General features: G+C 41.4%; 1 protein-coding gene across 1 annotated transcript in view; it reads left to right on the top strand.

Moving 5' to 3' along the window:
- The first annotated feature begins 218 nt into the window (after positions 1–218).
- Positions 219–26,893, top strand: part of LOC124742400 (cytosolic purine 5'-nucleotidase) — a 458,666-nt gene continuing 431,991 nt past the window's right edge. Inside the window, exon 1 of the mRNA XM_047248892.1 lies at positions 219–487. Within this exon, the coding sequence (XP_047104848.1) occupies positions 357–487 (131 nt within the window). The 5' untranslated portion in view covers positions 219–356. The remainder of the gene's footprint in view (positions 488–26,893) is intronic.

Below are 26,893 nucleotides of genomic sequence, written 5' to 3' on the forward strand. Positions count from 1 at the left end.
TTCATTGTAAAACTTCGTTCTTCATCAATAATAACTAAATTTAACCATCATTGTCAACAATTACATGGTTTTTGCTAGCGGTATATCTCTCATTTCCACTGTTCATTTGCAGTTTGTACGACAGGCTTTTCGCACAAGATACTGTTTGTCACAGCAGTTCTACCGCATCGGGAAGCTGCGCATGTGCAAGGCTTTGCGGTTAAGTGTGTATCGTGAAAGAATTCTGGAATGCTGGCAGCCGTTGTTTACATGTGACGGGTGTTGTGCATTGCGTATTTCTACGTGCTAGTTGTGTGGGATGCTTGTGTACAGTAGCCGTTGATCTCACTTGCATAACTTGTACGAAAATCAGTGTCATGGCAAATACATCTAGAAATTACGTGCGAGATGATATCATGAATAGTATTTTGTCGCCCGGTATAACACCTTGCCCTTCCGGGAACCAACCTGGCCGCAGCGGGAAATGGTACAGAAAAGCAGAACACAGGTTAGCCCGCCTGCGAACTATATTTCACCTTCTGCTGTTTGTAATACACTGCGCCAAAACGTTCTGTGCACATGATACACAATTCGTCATATGGCATTACGGAGGAAAAGGTCCCAAAGCCTGAAAACACTGTTTTGAACTGTAAACTAATCACAAATACATTGCACAACGATTTCTTTGTAAATGTGTGGGCCCAAGAATCTGAACACTCATTCTGCCCATTTGCAACAACTGATGACTACATCGTTCTTCTTCAAACTCAGTAAATCGTTTTTTGTCATAAGTGACATTGCAAGTTCTTTATTTATTCTTACACGCTTCTTCTCTGAAGGGTTTAGAAATACGTCGTCGTCCACGTATACCACATTAATGATGATTTGATTCGTTTAGTATTATTAATGAAATGAAATACATCTTTCTTTTTGGGTATTGCTATAAAGCGAATTGCATAAAATAATAATTTATACTTAAAATAGTTTTTTAATAATTCGGTAACTCCTTACACAGTTCTCAAACGATAACGCTTGGTAATCTCTTTAAGTTTTAAGAAGATGAAACAAACCTAGACTACAGTCTTCGCCATTGCATTATTATAGTTCATTTTACTTATTTGCCGCATAAATTACGCTTGTACTATACATGATATTGCGGTTTGTTTGCTTCTAAAATGGGCATTGTTGTCTCGTGTTAAGTGTAATTGTAGATAAACATTATTTAGTAAAAAAAAAAAAAAAACCAAATACAGTCCGAGCATAACATTTCTGCTGCTAAGCAAAGCCACAACTGAATATTCTGTCGTGCTACAAAGCAAGCAAATACTTTCTGTGCAATGAAAATACCTGCATTGTGTGACCTGGAATCACTCGAAAAGCACAAAGCATAGCTCTTTATGAGGACTGACTTTCCCAATTCAAATACACTACAATAGAATGCTTAGAAAGCAGTCCCTGCCATACTAGTAGTCTTTTGCAGTGTCTTGAATAGTGGACTGAATAAGGAGATGCAGCAGTTGAGGTACTGGTGGAATGGGATTTCTCTTACATAAAATATGATTAGTTTCAGAGTAGTTCCTTTGCAAAGTCCATGGTTAATTTCCTTCCTCACCCTTGTCCAATACAGGCTTGTGTTTTCTCTGTAATTTTTGCGCTGTCAGCAAGACTTTAAACACTAATATTTCATTTCTTTTTAATAATGATCGGCACACATGTCAGAAAATATGCTAGCTCTACATTTTAGTAGCCCTTTAAAGTGCCTTTGCAAATGAGCAGAAAATTATTTGTATGCTGTATAACTAAACTGGTACCACATGGGAACACAAGTTCTATTTAGAAGTTCATTGATGAAGCTATATATTACAGCTTACAAATGAAAAAAAATAAATAGAAACACTTGTTCTCAATACCACAGGTAAGTTCCTTAAATAATACCAAGGATAATTTTGGAAACTTACCTTCATTAATAATTCTAAAAAATCCTTTGTTTTACCCTACTGTTTTGCACTACAGATGATATCAACTTTCCCAAAACGAAGTACTAAATATGAGAATCTGTTCTCAAGTTACTAAAGTGGGAGTAACTGGAGCAGAGCAAACAACGGACAAACTGAAAACAGTTTAATCTTTAGTTTCAACAATATTTATAAAAAATCTTTCATTTGGAAGAAATAGAAACAAGAATGTGTTACCTATTCAGGCCCTAAAGGTATAATGTTGTACCAACTACTAGATATAAAGGTCCTGGGTTCATCTGCGTTCTCAATATTTCATTTCTCATCACTGCCTTTATTAAGCACAATACATTATTTCTTGCCAGTGTCACTGACATTAAGTTTTGAGGTTCCACGTTCCAGTAGTATCCATGGAATACCACTAATAATGTAATGTTGAGGCAGCCTTCTAATAAAATTAAGGATATAACTATAGAAACCAGGTTGGGTTTGTCTCTGCCAGAATCTACAAGTTTAACCCCAAAAGGACTTTTTGGAATTCATGGAAAGAGTTTCAGATTCTGCATAGAAACATAGCCATTGGTGTATTGACTTACACTTGTGTCCATACTTTTGTTTAAAAAAAAAAAAACTAGTTTCTTATTTGTTGTAAGGTTTACATATTTTTTCTCTAAATCTTGTACTATATTTCTTGATTCTGCCATTCACTTCTTTTTCTGTTGTGTTAGTGTACCCTTCTGAAACCTTGGTTCCTACAATGTGGCCTGAGATATAGGTTAGATTGGAAGGTATGTAGCGAAAATGTTGAGTTGCAGACAGACACAACAAAAAGACTGATAAACAAGTAAGCTTTAAAAGGCTTTCTTCAACTCTCTCTCTCTCTCTCTCTCTCTCTCTCTCTCTCTCTCTCTCTCCCTCTCTCCCTCTCTCCCTCTCCCTCTCCCTCTCCCTCTCTCTCCCCCCTCTCTCCCCCCCTCTCCCCCCCCCTCCCTCTCCCCACCACTCTGTAGCCAGATGCAGTGGTCATGTGTGTGTGAGTTGTCTCATTCAGAAGAAGGCATTTTAGTCGGAAGCTTACTTGTGTAGTAGTCCTTTTGTTGTGCCTGTCTGTGACTCAACATCTCCTCTATGTGGTGAGTAGCACTCTATCCTTTCCCTAACATTGTCATTATTCTGTCCTGGACTTTCCATTGTTAGATTGGAAGGTGACAGTTTGCTTGTCAGTTTGTGGAGCCTGCCAATAGAAAACAAAGGTCATGGTAACACAGTGATCTGCAGCATAGCGTGAGATCTACATTTGCACCATACTTAACACACTTTTCGTTGTAAATAACTAAACCTGCAAGATAACTCTGAAGTAAATCTGTTGTGAGTATTTTGACACATCTTATGTAAATATGTCAACAATGAAAAGCCCAAAGGGGGGGGGGGGGGAGCATTGCATAAATCTTACTCTTAAATCCATACTTCTGTTCACATCATGTCCAGCAATCGACAGCCATATCTTCACTTCTGTCTTCACTAACATTGTTATCCTTCTGTGTGGCAAGCCTCCGATGACCTGTGGTCGTGGATAACTCTTCGTGTGGCATATTGTACTCTTGAGCATGATATTGTCATTTCCTTATCATGTCCCTTCATCCTGTTTTTCCTGAGAGTGTTCTATTTTTTTCCAACATGTCCTGAAAGTTTGTTTGGGGATGGTAATATGTCACACATTTTTGTGATTCTGTTTGGCTAAAGTATTTCATAGTACGAAATGTTTGCATTTTACCGCACGTTATGAGACTATATATGCCAGGAAACAGTACTTTTACAACTTGCTCTACAGCCTTTGTTTATTTACTGTTAATGTTTTGCAATGTTCATAGTACTGATTCATGTTCACTGTTTTATCATGCCAAAATGAGAGTCTAATTTTAACAGCAATATAAAAAGTGAGTTTACTTTTATCACTGGCAGTGGAGAAAATGTAGAATGTATGTCGCGCAAATCAGACCTTGCAAATCACATTAACATGAAGAAACGTCGCATGAGTTTTCAAACGAAAATGCACTCCTTGATAAAATACATAAAAGTGAAAAGTACAGTAACAGTGCTGCAGAATAATTGTAAAAGTGAGTTGGGGTTATCTGAGTACATGATACAAAGTCAGACTTCTGTGTCCATTAAGTTTTGTCAAGACAATTTTGTGTACCATTTTTCCTTACTTGTCCCAGATTTTTCTAAACTTTTTAAAATATCCCTTTTTTTAATAAAAATGGAATAGGACCTGTGTATTTCCTTCAATCCTTCCTTGCTTCCACCAAAGCCCCTCGTCCTGAAAGCTAGGAATTTAACATCATCTATGAGCTTCCTTCTGCTTTACGTGATAAGTAGGTTTCTAATGAACGGTTAGGAGAAACTTTTCCCTCCTTGCAGCACACTGTGTTTGAGTTTTGGGATGGGGTGGGGAGAGGTGCATGCTAAAACAAAATAAGTTGCATTCACTCAAAACCTAGTGCAATTATCTGATTATCAAATGTGCCTGTGTGTCACCATTCATTCATCCCCAACTGACTGGTTGACTGTCCTCATTATTTTATTGTGCAGTATGTTATTACAGTATTGCACTACAAATTGCCAAAGCTGCCAGTAAACCTATAATTGTGCCTGCTTCTGTTTGGGCAATGTTTATTGTTACTTTGCATGCATTGTCCAAGAGCAGGTGGCCCGTAGACATAGTTATTTTTGGATTCTCGTGACAGACAGGTTGAGCATCATAGATGTCTTTTTTTAGTAAAAAATACATTTGCATGAAATTTTAAAAAATCAGTTAAAGCCAATTTATTTTTGTTGTAAAGCTCATACTTTGTATGTTAAGAATCATGGGAAAATGAGCACATGAAGAATTAATTTGCAGTAGGATTACATTACCTCCACACCTGTTTTGTCTCCACATCAATTTATTGCCAATTTCTTGTTTTCGATTAAATGTAAACCTATACAACTGACTTGCATCACATGAAAATCTATGCCTTATTCCTCTGTTCCTTTGTGAACCAAAGCGAAGTATGTGAGCTTAGTGAACTAGGACTGAACATTATCTCAGAATGATAAATGGGTCTTGTGTCTCCATTTCAGTTTTCAAATGGTTTAGTGGACCATTCACCACTGAACTGCACAGTTATTACTACTTTGAATCTCTGTACACATGTAACTACAAATAAATAAGCTACTAACATGATTGCTGTACCCATGACCTGACATGACAGGATAGTGGAAATTAGTCGGATGGGGATAAGAACTGTTCTTCTTTGAAACCAAGCTTTCATTCTTCTGTAGAAAAAAGCAAAAAGTGGGAAAATATATCAAAACTGTCTATGTGAAGGGTAAGACTTCCAGAACTGAAAGACAGAAGCATTGCGATGGCACAGTGCTTAAAACTCTGGATGCTACACAGTAGAAGCAGTATTCATAACTCAGTCTGGACACCCTAATTCCCAAGTTAATTCTAGTCAGAGGGTTGATTCTATTAACAAGGTCACAATGGATGCCCTCCCATATCCCCCTCCAGCTGAGCGATTCCGAAATAGAGGACATTAAATCTGACTCTGCTAAGTTGATTGAATTTTGCAACAAATAGCTCCCCACTATTGTACTGCAGAACTTTTGTCAAAACGGTGTTGGATTTGTTAGTAATGCACATTACCTTGTTATAAAAAGTTACTTCTTAGAAACATTTGTGATTTTGGTAATAATAGAAAGCTATAATAATGTTGCCAGATTTTTGTTTAATGTTCATAATTTTCTTAACTTTCCTGCACACAGTAGAACTCTTAAGATTTACCAGTAGGTTTTCCTGTTTATTCTCTTTTTAAATTCTTTACCGTCTTAACAGTAATGTAGATATTGTGTTTTCACATGTGAATAAAAGTTAATACGCAAAATCATGTTAACTACAGTTACTAAATGACACACTGCACCATATTGATGTTATATACTACTGTATTGTTACACAGTATCACATTGCCAAATTTCCACCAAGCAATAACTGCATTGGAAAATTACACACTCGCTAATGTGCACTTATTTGTTATTTTATTTATTTATTCAGTTGTTTTCCCTTATCAGATTATAGGATTTTCATTACACATAAAAACAATTTTAGGAGACATTTCCTAAGAAAATGTAATTCACTCTTGAAATAGGTAGCTTATAAAGCAACTTGATCAACAGGTGCCTCAGTATTGCTTGTCAGTCTGGGACTCTCGCCAGATAGGATTAATAGAGGTAAAGACAAGATCTAAAGAGGAGCACATTTCATCACAGGTTTGTTTAGTAAATGCAAAGAGTGTCACAGAAACACCAATTCAACTCCAGTGGCTGATTACAGGACAGGCGTTGTGAATCATGGAGAAGTTCTCTCTAAAGTGTGAAGTGCCGAGAAGAAACAAGCAGTGCATTATTTCTGCCCATACATGTCTCTTGAAGTAACAGTAACAATAAAATCAGAGAAATTCATGTTCATATGAAGTCATACATACAATTACTCGTCTCACTCATCATTTGGAAAGAGAAATAAAAGTGGTAGGTAAAGTAGGGTCTACTTTTCACCACACATTCGACGATGGATTTTGGACTCTAAATGGAGAAAGATATTAGAGAGGTTGGAGATTAAAATGTATCTAAAGACTGTGAAACAGTATTGAGATGCAGATTGGGGGTAATAGTAATGTTATGGAGCAAGTTATTCCATACAGCTTGCAGCACGTAAGGGCTCCAGAAAAGCATCTTTAATTGTTGGGATGGGGGGAGGGTGGTTGAAAGTGATTTAGTCTGAGTTTCTTGCAAGTGTAAAATTCCATATTTGCGTACAGGTATTTGAGTTTTCTTTGCTGAAGAATCAGTACTGCAAACTAGATGTATGGTAATCACACATTTGTACTGCGTACGATGAAGACAATTGTCTTTGGAAAGAAGTAATTGGATCATATTATTGTGTGTTAGTTGTGGATATCTCGCAGGAATTTTGGGTGAAGGAGTTGTCGCTGTTTTTACTTTGTTGTGGGGTGTCCAAATAATAGAAAAGTGGCAAAACTAGGCCCTAGACATACTCTTTTTGATTTCTCTGGAAAAAAAAAATTGTTTTTGTACAGTTTATAGGAGTGCATATACCTTCCAGCATAGAGATGCAGTGTATTCAGTCCAGTTCAGATGTTCATCCACTTATACAATGAGATCTCTGAGAAACTGTTTTTTTTTCCTTTTATTATTGTTATTATTATTATTATTATTATTATTCAGTTTCTCCGAATATATTTGTTGATCAAACATTCCATGGGTGTACTGCCAGTTCATCATATCCAATATTTCGGCGATCAGACATGTTGCCATCATTAGGTGTGCTGATGGACTGAGCTCCTGAAGGCATACAGTCGACTTCTATGCCCTCCCTCTGCGAGCAGTTCCATCTGTGGTCCGATTATGGTGCAGTGTGGAAGAGATTGTATAAATTTGAACTGAGGAATAATTTCAGAGCTATGAGTGCTGCATATGATTTAGATTCCTAATTCTTTGCTCCATTCTGAAGTAATTTTCGTTTATAGCTGAGAATAAATTTGACTTTAAGTAAGGATTTGATGGTTTTCATGTCAGTATGTTTTGAACAGAATTATGAGACATTTAATAGTCTAAATGATAAAAAATGTATTTTTGCTCAGCAGTCTCTAACATTACTTTTCTTTCAACATGTATGACAACATTACATTAGTAAATTATGTGCTATACATGTAGGATACCAAGATTTATCTAGGAGCCTGTAAGCAATCCTTGTATTATGAACTGAATTATCCAGGTACTACTCTCACAGTTTCTGACAGCCCCCCACCCCCGTCTGCATACTTTGTTGGACTAGTACTCCTGGAAGAAGGGACACTGTGAAGAAATGGCTTAGCTATGATCAAGGGAATTGTTTCCAGAATGATTCTTCCACTCTGTAGTGAGCTGTTTAGATACTTCTTGGCAGATTAAAACTGTGTGCTAGACCAGGACTCTGATCCAGAACCTTACATTTAGAGAAAAATCTGCTTACTGATTGAGCTGTTCCGGCATGAGTAATGAGTAACTTTCACCACTTCACTTCTTTCAGTACCTTTCTCATGCTGTTCGAACATCACTAACTCCCGTCTGTATACTTTGCTGAACTAGCACCCCTAGAAGGAAGGAGTAGGAGAGTTGCACTGGCAGAAGTGAAGCTGTGAGGACGGGTCATTAGTAATGCCTGAATATTCCAGATTTTTTTCGACTGCTGATAAAAATTGCCAAATGCTCCAAGAAGACTTTTCTGCTGGACAATAATGTTCTTGAAGAAGAAATATTGTCCGATTCAGAAGCCAGTGTATCTGATACTGTTTATGTTGAGCAAGTGCAGTGTCAGTTGTCAATGGGTAAGAAATAATTTAGAGTAATGGAACTCATGGAGTAAGGCAAGTAAGTGTGAGTGACACTGAAGCATTGAACATGACACAAATCAACTCGATGCATACTGGCAAGCTGTTGTAAAAGTGACTCAGCTCTCAGGAGAACACACAATTTGTAATGTGACAATAAGTGTAGTATCCGAGGAACAATTTTTGATGTCACATCTAATATTGTGACAAAATTTAAGTGCAAGGTGCATATCAGGTAGCTTCATACTGCTGCATAATAATGAGAAACTGTTATTCGAAATATAAGAGTAGTCATCCTATCTCCTGGTTGTGAATATAGAGTTAAGCTACAAAATTTGAAGGTGATGTGCCATGATGTTCTCTTAAAAACACAAATGTAAAATCATGAGAAAGATTGATACACTGATGTCAACTTGATTAAATTCACTGAAATAAAATGAATGGAATTGAAAACAGTTAAACTGAGTGATATGACATGAAATCAGTTAAATCCTTTCAAAATTGTTGAACTTGCAATGTTATGAAAATCTTGCAAGAAACGAAATTCATGCCAGACCGGCATTCCAACCTAACTAAAAGCAGTCACCGTCGCAATTTAACCTGTACAAGCACATCTGCAGATTCCTCAGACTTTCAGAGTCACTGATGTTTCCCTCCTATTACTGCTGGACAATATAACTATAAGTTCTCACCTTGAGGTATGTAGGAATAGCAGGGAGGAAATCACCAGTGACACTGAAAGTTTCAGTTGGTGTTGGAAGTGTAACTTTTGTAGGTGGAATTTCAAAACTGATTTCACTAATATTATTATTCGACTGATTCCATTCACGCCATTCCATGTAACTGAATTCAGTAAATATATATCATTGTGCCAGGCTTAACTAGTTCCTCTATCTAGTCTCAGCCACCCCCTCCATAATGATCCTATTCCAGCACACACAATGGGTTAATCTCTAGATGTAAAGTTTGGAAGTAATAGGAGAAGACAGTAGTACTGAAACTTTGAGTCTGGATTGGAAATGTGCTCGGATGCTGTTAATGATTAAGAGTTCTTTATTTCTATCTTGGTCTGACACTAATTTTCAGTTGTCATGACATATTCACTAAAGAAAGCAATACGAACATATAAAGACAGTGATAATGCCACAGCATATGGAAAATTGTTAGTTAAGTACAAGAGGAAATGTTTTTCTGTTGATTATTCCAATTTACAGTGCCCATAAGTTGCTATATGAAAGCAGTGCTGTCATTAGTGCCTTTTACATTATAAAGTCTTAACTGTCATAAGACTGAACCAAACTGTGATAGAGAGAGAGAGACAATGTTTTCTGATGACCTGGAAGCTACAAGTAGTGTACCAGGTGCTACACAATTCCTATTACAGGCATATAGGGATGGTAATGGATACTTAGTAGATAAGTTTTGATAAGAAACCCATGCCTGGAAATGTACCGTTAGGATGTAAAATGCATTTGAAGACCATGAACAGTGAACTCTGACCTGAGTGCTCTGCAGTAGCGAGCAGCTACACATGGTGGTACTGCTGTTTGTTGCACAAGGTGTATCTGCAATGCATACTTTCATGCATTGGTGTGTGCTGAATAATTCCAACAGTGAATAGTGTCTCGTTTGCCAGACTCTTCATATGGCCCCACAAGAAAAAGTGAAGAGGAGTTAACTCTCACAACAGTGGTAGCCAAGAAGTGGCTTTACCCAACCTATCCACCTTTCACCATATGTTTGGTTGAGATGTTTGTGGATGTCATGTGCAAGTGTGCAGATGTGCCACGATTTTGGAAACATTTGCTGATGAAGTGACAGTGGCAAATCTTCCAATAATTCCATCAGTACAACTTGCAGAAATGTCGGTATCTGCGACCCTCTTCTCAGTTTGTTTTTGTACCCTGAAATGGGAGATTTGAAAGTGATCTGATCTTTGAACTTGTTTTAAATCCAAATGGAACATTTTCAAACATGGGTTCCCCCCAATAACCTTTAGAAACTTGTAATAGGAATTTTAAATGCCCTTTATATAAGTGGAAGAGAGCTAACAGAGGAAAGTTCAAGCTAGCTAAAATGTTACAAAACAATTAAACCACATCTTGGAGCAATGCTTTTGCTGCACAAGCTGGACTGCATATAACAGAGTAGACTGAACAGCAGTGCAAGGAAAGTGTCTGTGAAATTTGTGTGTTGACTTGCTTAATTTGGATTTACCATTACAATAAAAGCACTTAGTATTTGAGTGTGAAATCACTGAAGTTACTAGCTGTTTGTTGATTGCCAGGAATGTAGCCAGATTTATAAATCTTACTTGAAATAAATGTATTGGAGAACAATGTATAAAAAGCTATAATGAACACATTGGTGGTGTCTGTAACAAATAGTTACTACTAGTTCCAAATATGACCCACCTGTGGGTCCGGGGGTTAGAATAGGCCTGAGGTATTCCTGCCTGTCATAAGAGGCAACTAAAGGGAGGCTCACACGTTTCAGCCTTTATGTGATGGTCCCCTGTAGGGTTTGACCTCCATTTTTCAAAACTTTTCCAAGGAGCGAGCCAATTGGGGAAGTATCCATCATGCGTCCTTTGTCAACGTGGATCTGCACTTACGCTCATTCTCCAGCTGTTGGGCGAGGTCGCCCTCCTGGATGCGTTTTCCTCAATCCTATGTGCAGTATCACTTTCTGCGCTGTCGACAATAATGAACTTCTTAGCTTGTTTGCGCCTGATACCCAGCACAGTAGCCAGTCCATTGTGGTGGGGCCGCCATGTACCCTGTTGGTTGTAGCCCCCTGACCACACAGGGATTGCTCTGCTGACGCCTGCGGTGCTAACTCCACACGTATGCCAACGAGTAGATGCCCGTCACCTTGGGGCATCGAGACTCCCGGCAATGGCCGTCCTGCCAGGTGGCTTTTGCTGCGGCTGGGTGGCACCTGTGGGGAGGGCCCCTGGTCAGAGTGGGTGGCATCAGGTCAGATGACACGCCATGAAGCTTAGTAAGTCATTTCTTGCTGGTGGTCAAACACCAGCAGTCTATAAGTGTTCACGGGCTCAATTCAGTGCACAGAAGTACGACCCCAAATTGTTCCCCTCTCTGGCCACACCATGGGAGGAACGTCAGGCTAAGGATGGCAGCGAAGCTTATTCACCCTGGTACCTTATTTGTACGAGAGTTGATGGGGAATCTTGCTTGTCAATGAAACTTCAGTTTTTTGTGGAGCATTTAGAGAACAAGTTTGGGGAGGTGGAGGTCTTGTCCAAAATGCGGTCAAGATCGGTCTTGATCAAAACAGTATCCTCTGCTCTGTTTCCATCACACCCCATAAGAGCTTAAATATAGTCCAGGGTATCATATTTTACAGGGACCTTCTTTTGTAGTCTGCCGATGAGCTGCACGCAAATTTAGAGCAGCAAGGTGTCCATTTCGTCCAGCGTGTCCACTGAGATCCGAGAGATAATCAGGTTGCCACCAGTGCCTTCATTTTGGCCTTTGAGGGTGACACATTACACAAGAAGGTCAAGGTGATGGTCTACCACTGTGATGTCAAGACATATATCCCTCCCCCCAATGTAGTGCTTAAGTGCTGGAAGTTTGGCCGTATGTCTTCTTACTGTACTTCCAGCGTCACCTGTTGGGACTGTGGACATCCTTCACATCCCAATACTCCCTGTGCCCCGCCTCCCATCTGTGTCAACTGCAGAGATCCTCATTCCCCTTGCTCGCTAGACTGCAGGATTCTCCAGAAAGAAAGAAAAATAATGGAATACAAGACTCTGGATCAACTGACCTAAACTGAGGCTAAGAGAAAATATGAGAGGCTACATTCTGTGCATATGACGCCAACCTACACTGCCACTATGACAATGCTTCTACCATCTTTCGTTCTGCCGTGTACAGTTGGCTCTCAGAGCTGTCACACTCCAACTGCCCCCTTTATGGTGGGGGGCACTTCCCTCCATGTTGCTCCTGCAAAATCTACTTCAGGTGCAACATCCCCTCCCAACCATTGGGAATTTCAGTCCCCACTTCTCAGCTGAGAAGTGTAAGCCTTCTTAGGCTCCTCTCGCCACGAAGGGATCCCTTGGGTCACTCCCATCCCAGGTTCCTACCAGTAGCAAAGCTGACACCAACCAGTGGCTGAAGCAACCACAGGTAACTGGTTGGAGAGCTTCACGGTCCTCCTCAGTCCCTGAGACTGAATTAGTGAAGCCCTCTCAGCTGGACAAACCTAAGGAGCAGTGAGAGAAACCTAAAAAGAAAATGACCCACAAGAACAAAGGCAATGTGGTGACACCCACACCACCACTACCTACAAGCTCTGTGTCTGAGGATGAGGTGGAGATTCTGGCGTCTGCTGAGGACCTAGGTCTCACTGGGCCCTCAGACAAAATGGATGTCGATCGCATAGGTACTCATCTGGTGGCAGCAGGTGACCCTGGTGCGTAGACTGCCTCATTGAGTGTTTCATGCCTTCCCAGTCTCACGATCACGTAATCATCCAGTGGAATTGATTTTTCCACCACGTGGCCGAGCTACGGCAACTGTTAAGCTTTACACCTGCTTTCTGCATTTTCCTCCAGGAAACCTGGTTCCCGGCAATGCGGACCCCTGCGCTTTGCGGCTATAAGGGATATTACAGGAAACGTAGCGACTATAATAGTGTGTCAGGTTCAGTTTGCGTCCATGTCCTGAACTCAGTTTGTAATGAACCTGTGCCCCTTCAAATCCCTCTTGAAGCTGTGGCTGTCAGGATAAGAACGATACAGGGAATAACTGTCTGCAGTGTATATCTTCCTCCAGATGGTGCAGTACCCCTGAACATATTGGCTGCATTGATTGATCAACTCCCTAAACCTTTCCTACTTTTGGGAGATTTTAATGTGTGTAACCCCTTGTGGGGCGGTGCCATGCTTACTGGCCGAGGTAGGGATGTCGAAAATTTACTGTCACAACTCGACTTCTGCCTCTTAAATACAGGTGCCCCCACACATTTCACTGCTGCACATCGCACATATTCAGCCATTGATCTCTCGGTTTGCAGTCCTAGCCTTCTCCCATCTATCCACTGGAGAGCACATGACGACCTGAGCACATGACGACCTGTGTGGTAGTGACCACTTCCCCAGCTTCCTGTCACTCACCCGGCGTCATGTCCACGGACGCCTACCCAGACGGACTTTAAACAAGGCAGACTGGGAAGCCTTCACCTCTGCTGTCACCGCTGAATCTCCCACACATGGTGCCATCGATGTTGAGCACGTCACTACAACGATCGTTTCTGCGGCGGAAAACGCGATCCCTCGTTCTTTAGGGTGCCCCTGGCGAAAGGCAGTTCCTTGGTGGTTGCCGGAAGTCGCTGAGGCAGTTAAAGAGCGTCGGCGAGCTCTACAAGCGACATAAGCGGTACTCTTCCCTAGAGCACCTTATAGCCTTTAAGCGGCTCTGTACCTGCGTTTGCCAGCTTACAAAACGATGGAAACAGGAGGTTTGGGAGAGGTATGTGTCGACTGTTGGGTGCCATACGTCACCTTCCCAAGTCTGGACGAACAGATGTCTTTTTGGGTACCAGATCCCAACAGATGTCCCTGGCGTTAACATCAATGGCATGCTCTCTACCAATGCAAACTCGATTGCCAAGCACTTGGCTGAGCACTATGCTCAAGCCTCTGCGTGAGAGAACTGCTCCCCAGCCTTTTGCACCCTCAAATGGCAGATGGAAAGTCCTCTCGTTCGCTTCATGCCACAGTGAACAGTATAACGCCCTATTTACAGAGTGCGAGCTCCATAGCGCCCTTGCACATTGCCCCGACACAGCTCCTGGGCTGGATTGGATCCACAGTCAGATGATTAAACATCTCTCGTCTGACTACAAGTGATATCTCCTCGTCATATTGAACCAGGTCTGGTGCGATGGCGTCTTTCCATCGCAATGGCGAGAGAGCACCATCATACCGGTGCGAAAACCCCGTAAAAATCCGCTTGATGTGGATAGCTACCAGCCCCACCAACTTTCTTTGTCAGCTGCTGGAACCTATGGTATTCAGCAGAATGGCGTTCCCCAGGGCTCCGTATTGAGTCTGCCTAGCAGCAGCTGTAGGGCCATCGGTCTCACCTTCTCCGTATGCCGATGACTTCTGCATTCCGTACTGCTCCTCCAGTACTGGTGTTGCTGAGTGGCGCCTACAGGGAGCCATTCACAAGGTGCAGCCATGGGCTCTAACCCACAGCTTCCAGTATTCAGCTCCGAAGTCGTGTGCCATGCATTTCTGTCAGCATTGCACTGTTCATCCAGAACCAGAACTTTACCGCTCTACATTGCTGCATCTCTACAGAGCCCTTGTTCAATCCCGCCTTGAGTACGGGAGCTTGGTTTACAGTTTGGTGGCGCCCTCAGCGTTGCGTTCACTTGACCCAGTGCACCACTGTGGCATTTGCCTAGCGATGAGAGCTTTTAGAACAAGTCCAGTGACTAGTGTCCTGATGGAGACCGGAGTCCCTCCATTGAAGGTTAGGCGTGCACAACTGCTCGCCAGTTACGTTTGAAATGTTCATAGTTCTCCTGCGCATCCGAATTACAGTCTCCTTTTCCCAACCATGACGGTTCATCTCCCGCATTGGTGGCCCAGGTCAAGGCTTACAATTGTGGTTCGCATCCACTCCCTTCTGTCTGAACTGGAGTCCTACCTGTTACCACCTCTCCTCGAGGCCTATTCATGTACACCTCCATGGTGTACACCTAGGCCACAGTTTCTTGTAGACCATTTGCATGGTCCTAAGGACTCCGTTAACCCCACGGCTCTCTGCTATCAGTTCATCTCGATTCTCAGCATGTACTGGGGCCATGAAGCGGTTTACACTGATAGCTGATCATCACATAGGCTTTGCATGTTTTCATGGAGGACATATTGAACAGCACTCCTTGCCAGAGGGATGAAGTGTTTTTACTGCAGAACTGGCGGCCATATCTCGTGCTCTTGAACACATCTGCTCATGCCCTGGCGAGTCATTTCTCCTGTATACTGACTCCTTGAGCAGCCTACAAGCTGTCGACCAGTGCTACCCTCGCCATCCTTTGGTAGCGTCCATTCAGGAGTCCATCTATGCCTTGGAACGGTCCCATCGTTCAGTGGTGTCTGTGTGGACCCCAGGACACGTCGGAATCCCAGGCAACGTACTTGCCGACAGGCTGGCCGAAGAGGCTACGCGAAAACCGCTGCTGGAGATGGACGTCTCCGAAACTGACCTCCGGACTGTCTTACACTGCAGGGTTTTTCAGCTTTGGGAGAAGGGATGGCATAACAGTATTCACAACAAACTGCGTGTCATTAAGGAGACTACGAATGTGTGGAAGTCTTCCATGCAGTCCCCTTGCAGGGAATCAGTTGTCCTCTGCCGGCTCTGCACTGGATATACGGACCTAACGCATGGTTACCTCCTCCGTCGTAAGGACCCACCTCGCTGTCGCTGCGGCTCACAAATGACGGTCATCCACCTCTTGCTGTCCGACTACCCACTTTTAGCCGCTCGTTGGCGGACTTTTAACTTTCCCAGCACCCTACCTTCGGTGTTGGGCGGCAGTGCCTCAACAGCAGCTTTAGTTTTATTTGTGAGGGTGGGTTTTATCATTTGATCTAAGTTTTAGCGCATGTCCTTTGTCCCTCTGTCCTCCAGCCTAGTGCTTTTAGGGTGGAGGTTTTAATGCGTTGCAGAGTGGCTGACTTCTTTTTATTCTCATAGTCAGCCAGCCATGGTAATCTGCTCTCTTGTTTTGATCTCTTCTACATATTTATTGCGTCTCTCTGTGGTTTTCTTGCCCGATTTTGTCCATTTTAACGTTTGTTGCCCTTATGTCATTCCTGTGGTTTTCCCCTTTCGTCCATCTGTGTTTTGTACGTCTCGATTATTTTACTCCCTCACTTATGGAATTCTTGTAACGGAACGAGGGACCGATGACCTAGCACTTTGGTCCCCCCCCCCCCCCTCCTTTAAACAATCAACCAATCGAAATATGAATTAACTGACTACTTTCCTATTAACCCTCACTTGATGTTGTGGAGTATGAGGACACCCCCTCCAAAATTCCAATGCGCAAAACGTCAGAATTTTACGTACTGTGCACTTCCGCTTCTCGGTAGCTTTCGTTCAGATTGTTACGAGCAATTGTAGTGAGCAGTCATTGTTGCGAACTGCTGGTACTCTGACTTGGTAAGTAGAATAATTTGCTTGGGGTATGACGCGACTCTACCTCACAGTTTACGTTATTGAACTCGGTAATTTTAAACACTTTATATTTTACATTTCTTACAGAAATATCACTGAGCATGGCTAGCAAGGCCAGAGTGGGTGTTTCTGATCCAGATTTTCAGACTGTTATCACTCAGTGGTTACATAAGGTGGAAGATATTGAATAAAGTGATGCTGAAACTGCCATCGAAAGTGATCCTGAACGCAACAGTGAACATGATACTGAATAAGAACTGGATATAACAGATAGTGATTGTGAACGAGTTAGAGAAGGAACAGAACAGAACATTTTCTATGGATGCAACCGCTGTAAGTGGTCAACAGTGGAACCTAAGAGAAATCAAATGTTCGAACGCTTGCTCACAATATTGTAGTGCATCTTCCTGGACCCAAAGGGAATACACAACGTCTTGGCCATTCTTGCACACCACTGCAGGTATGGGAAGGCTTGCTTTTTTTTCTTTCTTTTCTTTTCTTTTTCTTTCAGACGACATGCTAACTGAAGTTGTAACACACACACAAATGAGAAAATCAAACAATACAGAAATAGATATGCTGATAAACCAGAACAGAATTGAGAGATGTTTCACTGATAGAAATGAAGGCCTTTATTGGAGTACTGTGCTATACTGCAATTTTCAAATCCAATAAAGAGAATCTTGAATCCCTCTTTGCTACCGATGGTACCGGTCGCGATATATTTTGCTGCACAATGTCATTGAAACGAATGCTAACCTGTCTTCGGTTCTATGACTCCGGAACTAGGAATGAGAGACTGAAAACCGATCCTGCAGCTGCAATATCATATCTATTTAATTCACTTTTCAGAAACAGTCAAGACTGCTAACTGAAAATCATGATCTTATGTCATGCCAGAACACACTATCTCTTAAACGCCTTCATTTATACTGGCAAAGGCAGCGACGGAATGGGTTTGTCACCTGAGGAGAAGAAATCATTGATGCCAGCACAGAATATAATTCGACTGGCCAAACCTGTCCAGGGTACTTGGAGAAATATCACAGTTGACAATTACTTCAGCTCAATAGAGGTGGTTGTCGATTTGAAAAAACAGAAGCTGACTTGTGTAGGCACTCTTGAAGAAAAATAAAAGGGAAATTCCATTAGAGTTCTTGCCACAAAAGTATCGTAAACAGGGCTCGTCCGAATATGGGTTTACTAAAGACAGGACCCTGGTTTCATGTGTGTCCAAGGAAAAAAAAAAAGCTGTGGCATTAATTTCAACTATGCGTCACTCAAAAAGCACGGATAATGCGACAGGCAAGCCTGAAATAATACTGTTTTATAATCAAACAGACGGAGGTGTTGACAGATTAGATAAAAAATGTATGACCTTTTCAACTAGCAGGCGCACCTGTCGGCCAATGGCAATGTTCTTTGCAATTCTTAACATTGCTGGTGCAAATACTTTATTCAGCCTTCAGGTACAATAAACCCCCCTGAAAATTCGATTTCCTAAATGACCTTTACTGCAATTTTCAAATCCAATAAAGAGAATCTTGAATCCCTCTTTGCTACCGATGGTACCGGTCGCGATATATTTTGCTGCACAATGTCATTGAAACGAATGCTAACCTGTCTTCGGTTCTATATCGGAGCGTGGAATGTCAGATCCCTTAATCGGGCAGGTAGGTTAGAAAATTTAAAAAGGGAAATGGATAGGTTGAAGTTAGATATAGTGGGAATTAGCGAAGTTCGGTGGCAGGAGGAACAAGACTTCTGGTCAGGTGACTACAGGGTTATAAACACAAAATCAAATAGGGGTAATGCAGGAGTAGGTTTAATAATGAATAGGAAAATAGGAATGCGGGTAAGCTACTACAAATAGCATAGTGAACGCATTATTGTGACCAAGATAGATACGAAGCCCACACCTACTACAGTAGTACAAGTTTATATGCCAACTAGCTCTGCAGATGACGAAGAAATTGAAGAAATGTATGATGAAATAAAAGAAATTATTCAGATTGTGAAAGGAGACGAAAATTTAATAATCATGGGTGACTGGAATTCAAGTGTAGGAAAAGGGAGAGAAGGAAACATAGTAGGTGAATATGGATTGGGGCTAAGAAATGAAAGAGGAAGCCGCCTGGTAGAATTTTGCACAGAGCACAACATAATCATAACTAACACTTAGTTTAAGAATCATGAAAGAAGGTTGTGTACATGGAAGAACCCTGGAGATACTAAAAGGTATCAGATAGATTATATAATGGTAAGACAGAGATTTAGAAACCAGGTTTTAAATTGTAAGACATTTCCAGGGGCAGATGTGGACTCTGACCACAATCTATTGGTTATGACCTGTAGATTAAAACTGAAGAAACTGCAAAAAGGTGGGAATTTAAGGAGATGGGACCTGCATAAACTGAAAGAACCAGAGGTTGTACAGAGATTCAGGGAGAGCATAAGGGAGCAATTGACAGGAATGGGGGAAATAAATACAGTAGAAGAAGAATGGGTAGCTTTGAGGGATGAAGTAGCGAAGGCAGCAGAGGATCAAGTAGGTAAAAAGACGAGGGCTAGTAGAAATCCTTGGGTAACAGAAGAAATATTGAATTTAATTGATGAAAGGAGAAAATATAAAAATGCAGTAAGTGAAGCAGGCAAAAAGGAATACAAACGTCTCAAAAATGAGATCGACAGGAAGTGCAAAATGGCTAAGCAGGGATGGCTAGAGGCCAAATGTAAGGATGTAGAGGCCTATCTCACTAAGGGTAAGATAGATACCGCCTACAGGAAAATTAAAGAGACCTTTGGAGATAAGAGAACGATTTGTATGAATATCAAGAGCTCACATGGAAACCCAGTTCTAAGCAAAGAAGGGAAAGCAGAAAGGTGGAAGGAGTATATAGAGGGTCTATACAAGGGCGATGTACTTGAGGACAATATTATGGAAATGGAAGAGGATGTAGATGAAGATGAAATGGGAGATATGATACTGCGTGAAGAGTTTGACAGAGCACTGAAAGGCCTGAGTCGAAACAAGGCCCCCGGAGTAGACAATATTCCATTGGAACTACTGACGGCCGTGGGAGAGCCAGTCCTGACAAAACTCTACCATGTGGTGAGCAAGATGTATGAAACAGGCGAAATACCCTCAGACTTCAAGAAGAATATAATAATTCCAATCCCAAAGAAAGCAGGTGTTGACAGATGTGAAAATTACCGAACTATCAGTTTAATAAGTCACAGCTGCAAAATACTAACACGAATTCTTTACAGACGAATGGAAAATCTAGTAGAAGCCAACCTCGGGGAAGATCAGTTTGGATTCCGTAGAAACACTGGAATACGTGAGGCAATACTGATCTTACGACTTATCTTAGAAGAAAGATTAAGGAAAGGCAAACCTACGTTTCTAGCATTTGTAGACTTAGAGAAAGCTTTTGACAATGTTGACTGGAATACTCTCTTTCAAATTCTAAAGGTGGCAGGGGTAAAATACAGGGAGCGAAAGGCTATTTACAATTTGTACAGAAACCAGATGGCAGTTATAAGAGTCGAGGGACATGAAAGGGAAGCAGTGGTTGGGAAGGGAGTAAGACAGGGTTGTAGCCTCTCCCCGATGTTGTTCAATCTGTATATTGAGCAAGCAGTAAAGGAAACAAAAGAAAAGTTCGGAGTAGGTATTAAAATTCATGGAGAAGAAATAAAAACTTTGAGGTTCGCCGATGACATTGTAATTCTGTCAGAGACAGCAAAGGACTTGGAAGAGCAGTTGAATGGAATGGACAGTGTCTTGAAAGGAGGATATAAGATGAACATCAACAAAAGCAAAACAAGGATAATGGAATGTAGTCTAAGTCGGGTGATGCTGACGGAATTACATTAGGAAATGAGGCACTTAAAGTAGTAAAGGAGTTTTGCTATTTGGGGAGCAAAATAACTGATGATGGTCGAAGTAGAGAGGATATAAAATGTAGACTGGCAATGGCAAGGAAAGCGTTTCTGAAGAAGAGAAATTTGTTAACATCCAGTATTGATTTAAGTGTCAGGAAGTCATTTCTGAAAGTATTTGTATGGAGTGTAGCCATGTATGGAAGTGAAACATGGACGATAAATAGTTTGGACAAGAAGAGAATAGAAGCTTTCGAAATGTGGTGCTACAGAAGAATGCTGAAGATTAGATGGGTAGATCACATAACTAATGAGGAAGTATTGAATAGGATTGGGGAGAAGAGAAGTTTGTGGCACAACTTGACCAGAAGAAGGGATCGGTTGGTAGGACATGTTCTGAGGCATCAAGGGATCACCAATTTAGTATTGGAGGGCAGCGTGGAGGGTAAAAATCGTAGAGGGAGACCAAGAGATGAATACACTAAGCAGATTCAGAAGGATGTAGGTTGCAGTAGGTACTGGGAGATGAAAAAGCTTGCACAGGATAGAGTAGCATGGAGACCTGCATCAAACCAGTCTCAGGACTGAAGATCACAACAACAACAACAACAACAAATGACCTTTCAAGGCAACTGAGTGAGATGTGCCTAAATGACAGGTTACTCAATGTAAGACTACCTAGAGGACTCAAAGATTCTATTGGACGTATTCTCAATAAGCCATTGCCATCTTCAGTGCAAAATGTTGGTCTAGTGAAACGGAAGAGGTGTTTCCAGTGTCCTCGATCATCGGATAAGAAGACTGAAATGGTCTGTATAAACTGCAAACGACATATTTGTACATCCTATAGGCACTCAATCTGTTTCGAGTGTGCGAATGAATGACAATTTGCTCAAATTCAGGGCTTGTGGAATTGCGTTAAATTGAACCTTACCTGAATAATCTTTGTTTTGTTTGATATTTTGGACACTAAAGCACATACCTGAACTGCGCTTTATTTTCAAAGTTATGTTTTAAATTTTTTTCGGCAATTAACAGATACTTCGCGTTTGAAGATCGTGAGCTAAGGAGGTATTAATTTTTAAAAAGACCATTGTTATGTTTTGATTTTGCAAAGCTGTTTTGATGGCAATAAAGACTAAATGGCAAGGGGAACAGTCTATATCCCTTACTTTATATTTATGTTCAAATGCCTGTCTAGAAAATTCGATAATAGTCTGGGGTATGTAAATACCCCACGACACAGTTTATTTCATAAAACATTCACGACACCGACTGAGGGTTAAAATAACTGTTGCACTTCATATTCAAAAATATTGTCGTGTTAGACTTTCTTAAGTAGGCTACATGAGTAGTACATCCAGCTCTGCCAACTGTGCTTGCAAAAATCCACCTTTTGAAAGACATCAGTGTAAGGCCCTCCGCACATGGAGCGACTGAAAAGCAACTCGTTGCAGGTGTGTGGTGGTACGGGTCGGCATGAAATCACTTCCTTTGTAATTAAATAGGGCTCCGCAGAAGGTGCGAATGCAGTCAACGACTCGGAGCCCGTGATCTTAAGTTCCATGGTGTCCTCGAACACAACTCTGTATAGGTTTCATTTGAACATGAACGAGTAGGTTGTGCACATTAGCTTTGCAGTGGAAGTCGAAAAACATCGACCACAAACTCCCAGGCTACTGCAGGAGAGATTTGACAAGAAAAAGCGGGTGTGAAGAGGGAATAGAACGACATTTGACATGTGTAGTGTATAGTAAATCTATTGTTTGAAATACATTTATCGAAACGTTAATGGAACCAAATACACAAAAAATTCAAATAATTTTGCTCGACTAGCAGCCTTCGTCGTTCTGTGAAACCATGTTGTCAGATGGAAACGAGCAGTGAAAAGCCACAATCTCCGGTGCGTGTAAATACAATGGTGTTGATACAAATGGTTTAACGAGCACAAACCATCATTACTACGTTTCCGTGTATATAAGATATTTGGGTGTTCAAAATGAAAGTAACGATGTGTTATGGCGGAAGAAATCAAATACGCCAAATCACAGTAGCATTGTTTAGTTTTTACATAAACAGCTGTGAATTTCGAACCTGTTACAGCTACTTGGCTGCTACAATCTTCACACAGCCTGCAGGTTGTTTTTGTTTGGATATACAGATGGATCCAGAGTATTTTCCTTTTCTTACTCGTGTGTAATAATAATACAGAAATATCATGTTTTTCTGACCTTAAATATGTGCTCGACATGCTGAGTGTCATCAGAAGATGCTCGGGTGCATGAAACAATACTCCGTCTCCTCCGCGCTCGCTCACAACTGCAGTTTCTCATTTCTGAGTTGCCCTGTGTGCACTGCGTTGTCAGCTAGTCGGCAACCAGTTGCTGATGTACGGCTGTACGCGGACGGCCAAAGTATTCCACATTCATACTCTGGAGACATAATTAACTGCATGATTGTGATTGGTAGGGAGTCCAGAGAAGCATGTTGTAAAAACTGTTTGTTAGTGTTTAAAACACTTAAACAGTCTTGGACACGGTGAAAGACGCAATGCACTCTGTAGTTGTATATTGCAGTCCCCAAGCTGGTAATACAATGCTCTTTAGGTAAGGAAGACATAAAGATCATTGTAGTCACATGCCCAGACTCCTTATAAAAATGTGTAAGGTGGTTGCTGATAACTTTGGGGTCACATCTGGGCTTCTGATACGACATATAAATTTATTACTCTACATTTGGCAGTCATCCGTATTCAACAGTCAATTCCATCTGTCTTATCACTATCCACAATCAGATACTGTTCCCTTGGTTCCCAGTGCTTCTATGTGGACTACTTCTCATATTCCTCTTCCTGTCACACACTCATTCCCATGTACAAGAATTTTCCTGCACCAAGCAGGCATGTAAGTACTCATTCCACTCAATTTTCCCAAATTTTATTATATTTTCCCTCAATTTATAAATATTTTCTGTCAACTTTCGTAATGTTTATTGATTTTATGTAATTTTTACCACCTTTTTTCGAAACATATATGCCGACATTGCTACCATAACCAGGTGTGGTTTTATTTATATGGGTAATATTCTTCGACCTACTAAAAAACCTGAGAATTTCCCGCTTTCCAATGATCTATACGCATACATTTAGGATGAGACAAGCATGAAAGTAATCAACATAGATAGCTGAAAGTATAGTAACCCTCGTTTTGTAGCTATATGAGACTTGATGAGTGCTACATGCGAAGTATATAGCGGAAACTCGTAGCCTGGAAACAATTCAGTGTCCTACTCGGATACATCAGAGTGCATGCCTGCAGACTTGTGTATTGGCGGAGTTGCTAGAAACTCAATGTGTGGAAACAGATCTGCATGTTGACTTGATTCCCACTTCAACGCATAGGGAGCTGGAACAGGAAGTTGACCTGTGTATGGAGCTGATTTCTCCCACTGCTGCTGCCTGGATTTTCCTTATGTATATGCTCTTATTGCTTACCTGGTGTGCTATGTTTATACCACCAACTCTGATAAAAGCCTCCAATCCAGCCAGGGTATCTATAATCTGTCAGTAAAGCACATTTACATGGATTGCTATTTGTGGTTAGAGAGCTCACATTATTCTGTTGTAAACACAATACAATTATGCTATTTCATGTGCTGGGTTCCCAAGTGGGACCCAAGATGAATAGATAGACGAAAGCTTCTGTTCTGTATTGATATTTGTGTGTCTGATATTTATGTAAAACCCAAATGCATGACAATTTATTTACAAGACTTCCACAGACACTAACTTTGAGTGCTCAGAGACCAGGAGAACGCACAGGCTGTGGGATGTGGGAGGCTGCTGGAAGTGGCTGGTGGCAGCGGTGGTGGTCAGAGCAAGTGTATTGAATAGCGACTGCCTGTAGTGACCACAATGGCTGCAGCTCATCATGCTTGACCCTCTAGTAAGCTGAGGTCCATAACATGCCGTTGGCCATTCTTCTTCTGAAGAGTTGTCCATGACGAATAGTCAAGCGCTCTGCTATTTTTCCAGTGGTTGGCACTCCCAGAAATATGTTTGATTTCTGCAAATTTCAAACATTACATCATTGTCAGCCCAGCAACAATCAAAGCAGACCATAGCCAGCAGATGGATCTCTTAATGTACCAGCAGCAGCAGGTTAGAACAGTCATGGGAAACCAGAAGCTCTACCTATGGGAGGGTCCGGCTGCAGTCCAGAAACAGTGCATCATTATCAACCCAAAACCGACCAAATCAGAGCACCTGCAGTGGAGGGACCTTTTTGTGTACCACCAGCAACAGGTTGGAACAGGCCCAAAAAACCAGTATCCCTACATACAGGGGAGGAGTGAGAGGGTGGAAGGGAGGTTAGACTTAGACTGCTTAGTCAGTATCCAAACAACAAGATGAAGACACATGCACTGTTCTGGAGGAAGTTTATTTTTTAATTTATTTTTTTAATAATTGCATGAAGTTATCACAGTGTTTCATCTTCCTGTAGAACCAAGGCCAGGATGCACTTATAGCGTAATGCAGTAATTGCTGATTTGCCCATTTTTTAATAGTTACTCAGTTATAAGAGGATTATGTCTTGTCTTCCTAAGACACACTGGTACCACTCAGAAGAAAAACATGTCTATCCATCCTGTAATGTTTGCTCAGTGTTGGTCTTCGTGTTGTTGTTTGGTCCTACCAGCATTATGTTATTGGTGAAGTCTTCTACTCATCATAATTGGGGGGGGGGGGGGACTTGCTATCTGAATGTATGTTTAAGAACTGTTGGATGATGTTAAGTGTTGTATATTCAGCAAAAGATTCAATGTTCTCAGTTCAATATTCATTGTAGCAAACATAAGATCATAGCACAAGAGTAAGCTTACACATATACAGCTTGAGATTTCATTGGTTTTAGTACTACATCCGTTATTTGTGCTCTTGGCACTGCACTATTCGTTTTAAAAGCGTAAGACTACATCAATTAGATGATGTAATGTGAGCTCTGTTGGTACAATATTCGTTGTAGAATACAAGATGTTAATACTTCATGCAGCTAGCGAGTGTTTGTGTATATACAGTCACTTTGTATAAATAAATGAGCTGAGATTTCAACAGATGAGCTGCTAAGAATGGCAACACTTTAGGCACACCCCCATGAGGAGCAGGTGACCCATGTAAAATTCCTCCACTGTCTATTCCTGGGTCATCTGCACAGGAGGAATCTCATCCTTCCACAGTATACGATAACATACAAACACACACAGCTGTTATTGTGTACTGTGGGGCATCTGAAACCTCTACAAGACAGCTTTGGACAGTGTACATGAAGAAGCAGAATAAATGTGAGCAATGATGGATTATAGCCACATGCAGCAGTCGAGGCTACCAAGTGCGGGCACTGCCCTCTGCCTGTCGGGGCAGAGCGGGCAGGTCGGTGCACAGTGAGACAACTTGTATAAAGACCCATGTATGTCTCACTTACAAGGGATATATTAGTTCAATGTTTTTCCTGCATGAGACTGATTTTACTTAGCCAGGGACCACTTTCAGACAGTGCCAGCACATACAGAACATTTGGGAGGACATCGCTGTTGACTGTTCAGTTGTTCATTCATGACAAATAGTCAGATATTTTGCTATTGTTCTGGGTGGGCCAGTCTTTCTGAGAAATACGTTTAAAAGCTTGCAGGAAGCATCCTGTTCTTGAGTCTTTTGTCGATCTGAGACTGCTTTGTGCAGATCGGAAACAGTATATCACTGCCAGCAGATGGATCCTTTTTTGTACTGTCAGCGACAGACTAGAACAGGGCTGGAAAACTGGTTATCACTACCTACAGAGGGAGGGAGGAGGGAAGGTGAGACTGGTTCTAAGCTGCTTAGTCTGTATCCACACAATGAGATGAACACAAGTGCAGCTGCTGCCACTCTGCACCTGGCAAGATCTTTTGGGGTAGATTTTTGCAGTAGTTGTGCTATGTGCTGTTATAATTACTGTTCTCAAATCCCATCTTGTGTGTTGCATTATTGTCCATAATTTATGAGTCTTGTTTTTTCACGATAATTTCAATATGTATTTAGAGCAGTGAAGCATTTTCTGTGAGTTGTGGTTGCGTATATGGCCGTCCTTCACACGAGTGACAGTTTGCTGCCCTCTCTCTTCTTACCACATCATGTATGTACAAATTCCCCAGCAGCTATTTCACTTGCAGAGCGGTAGGAGGCTGCTCTTCTTAGAATTCATTGATAGTTTGCTGACCTGTCCATTTTACCATGTATATGTGCACAAGTTCCATATCAGCTATACACTTGTAGATTGGTAGGAGGAAGCTCTTCCAGCAGTGGCTGTGGTACAGTTCCCTGGCAATTTCGAATGGTATTGTAGGCTAGGGCACACAGCAAAGTGAAAAAATTACACAT

Source organism: Schistocerca piceifrons, chromosome 1 (assembly GCF_021461385.2).
Source record: "Schistocerca piceifrons isolate TAMUIC-IGC-003096 chromosome 1, iqSchPice1.1, whole genome shotgun sequence".
Taxonomy (NCBI): Eukaryota; Metazoa; Arthropoda; class Insecta; order Orthoptera; family Acrididae; genus Schistocerca; species Schistocerca piceifrons.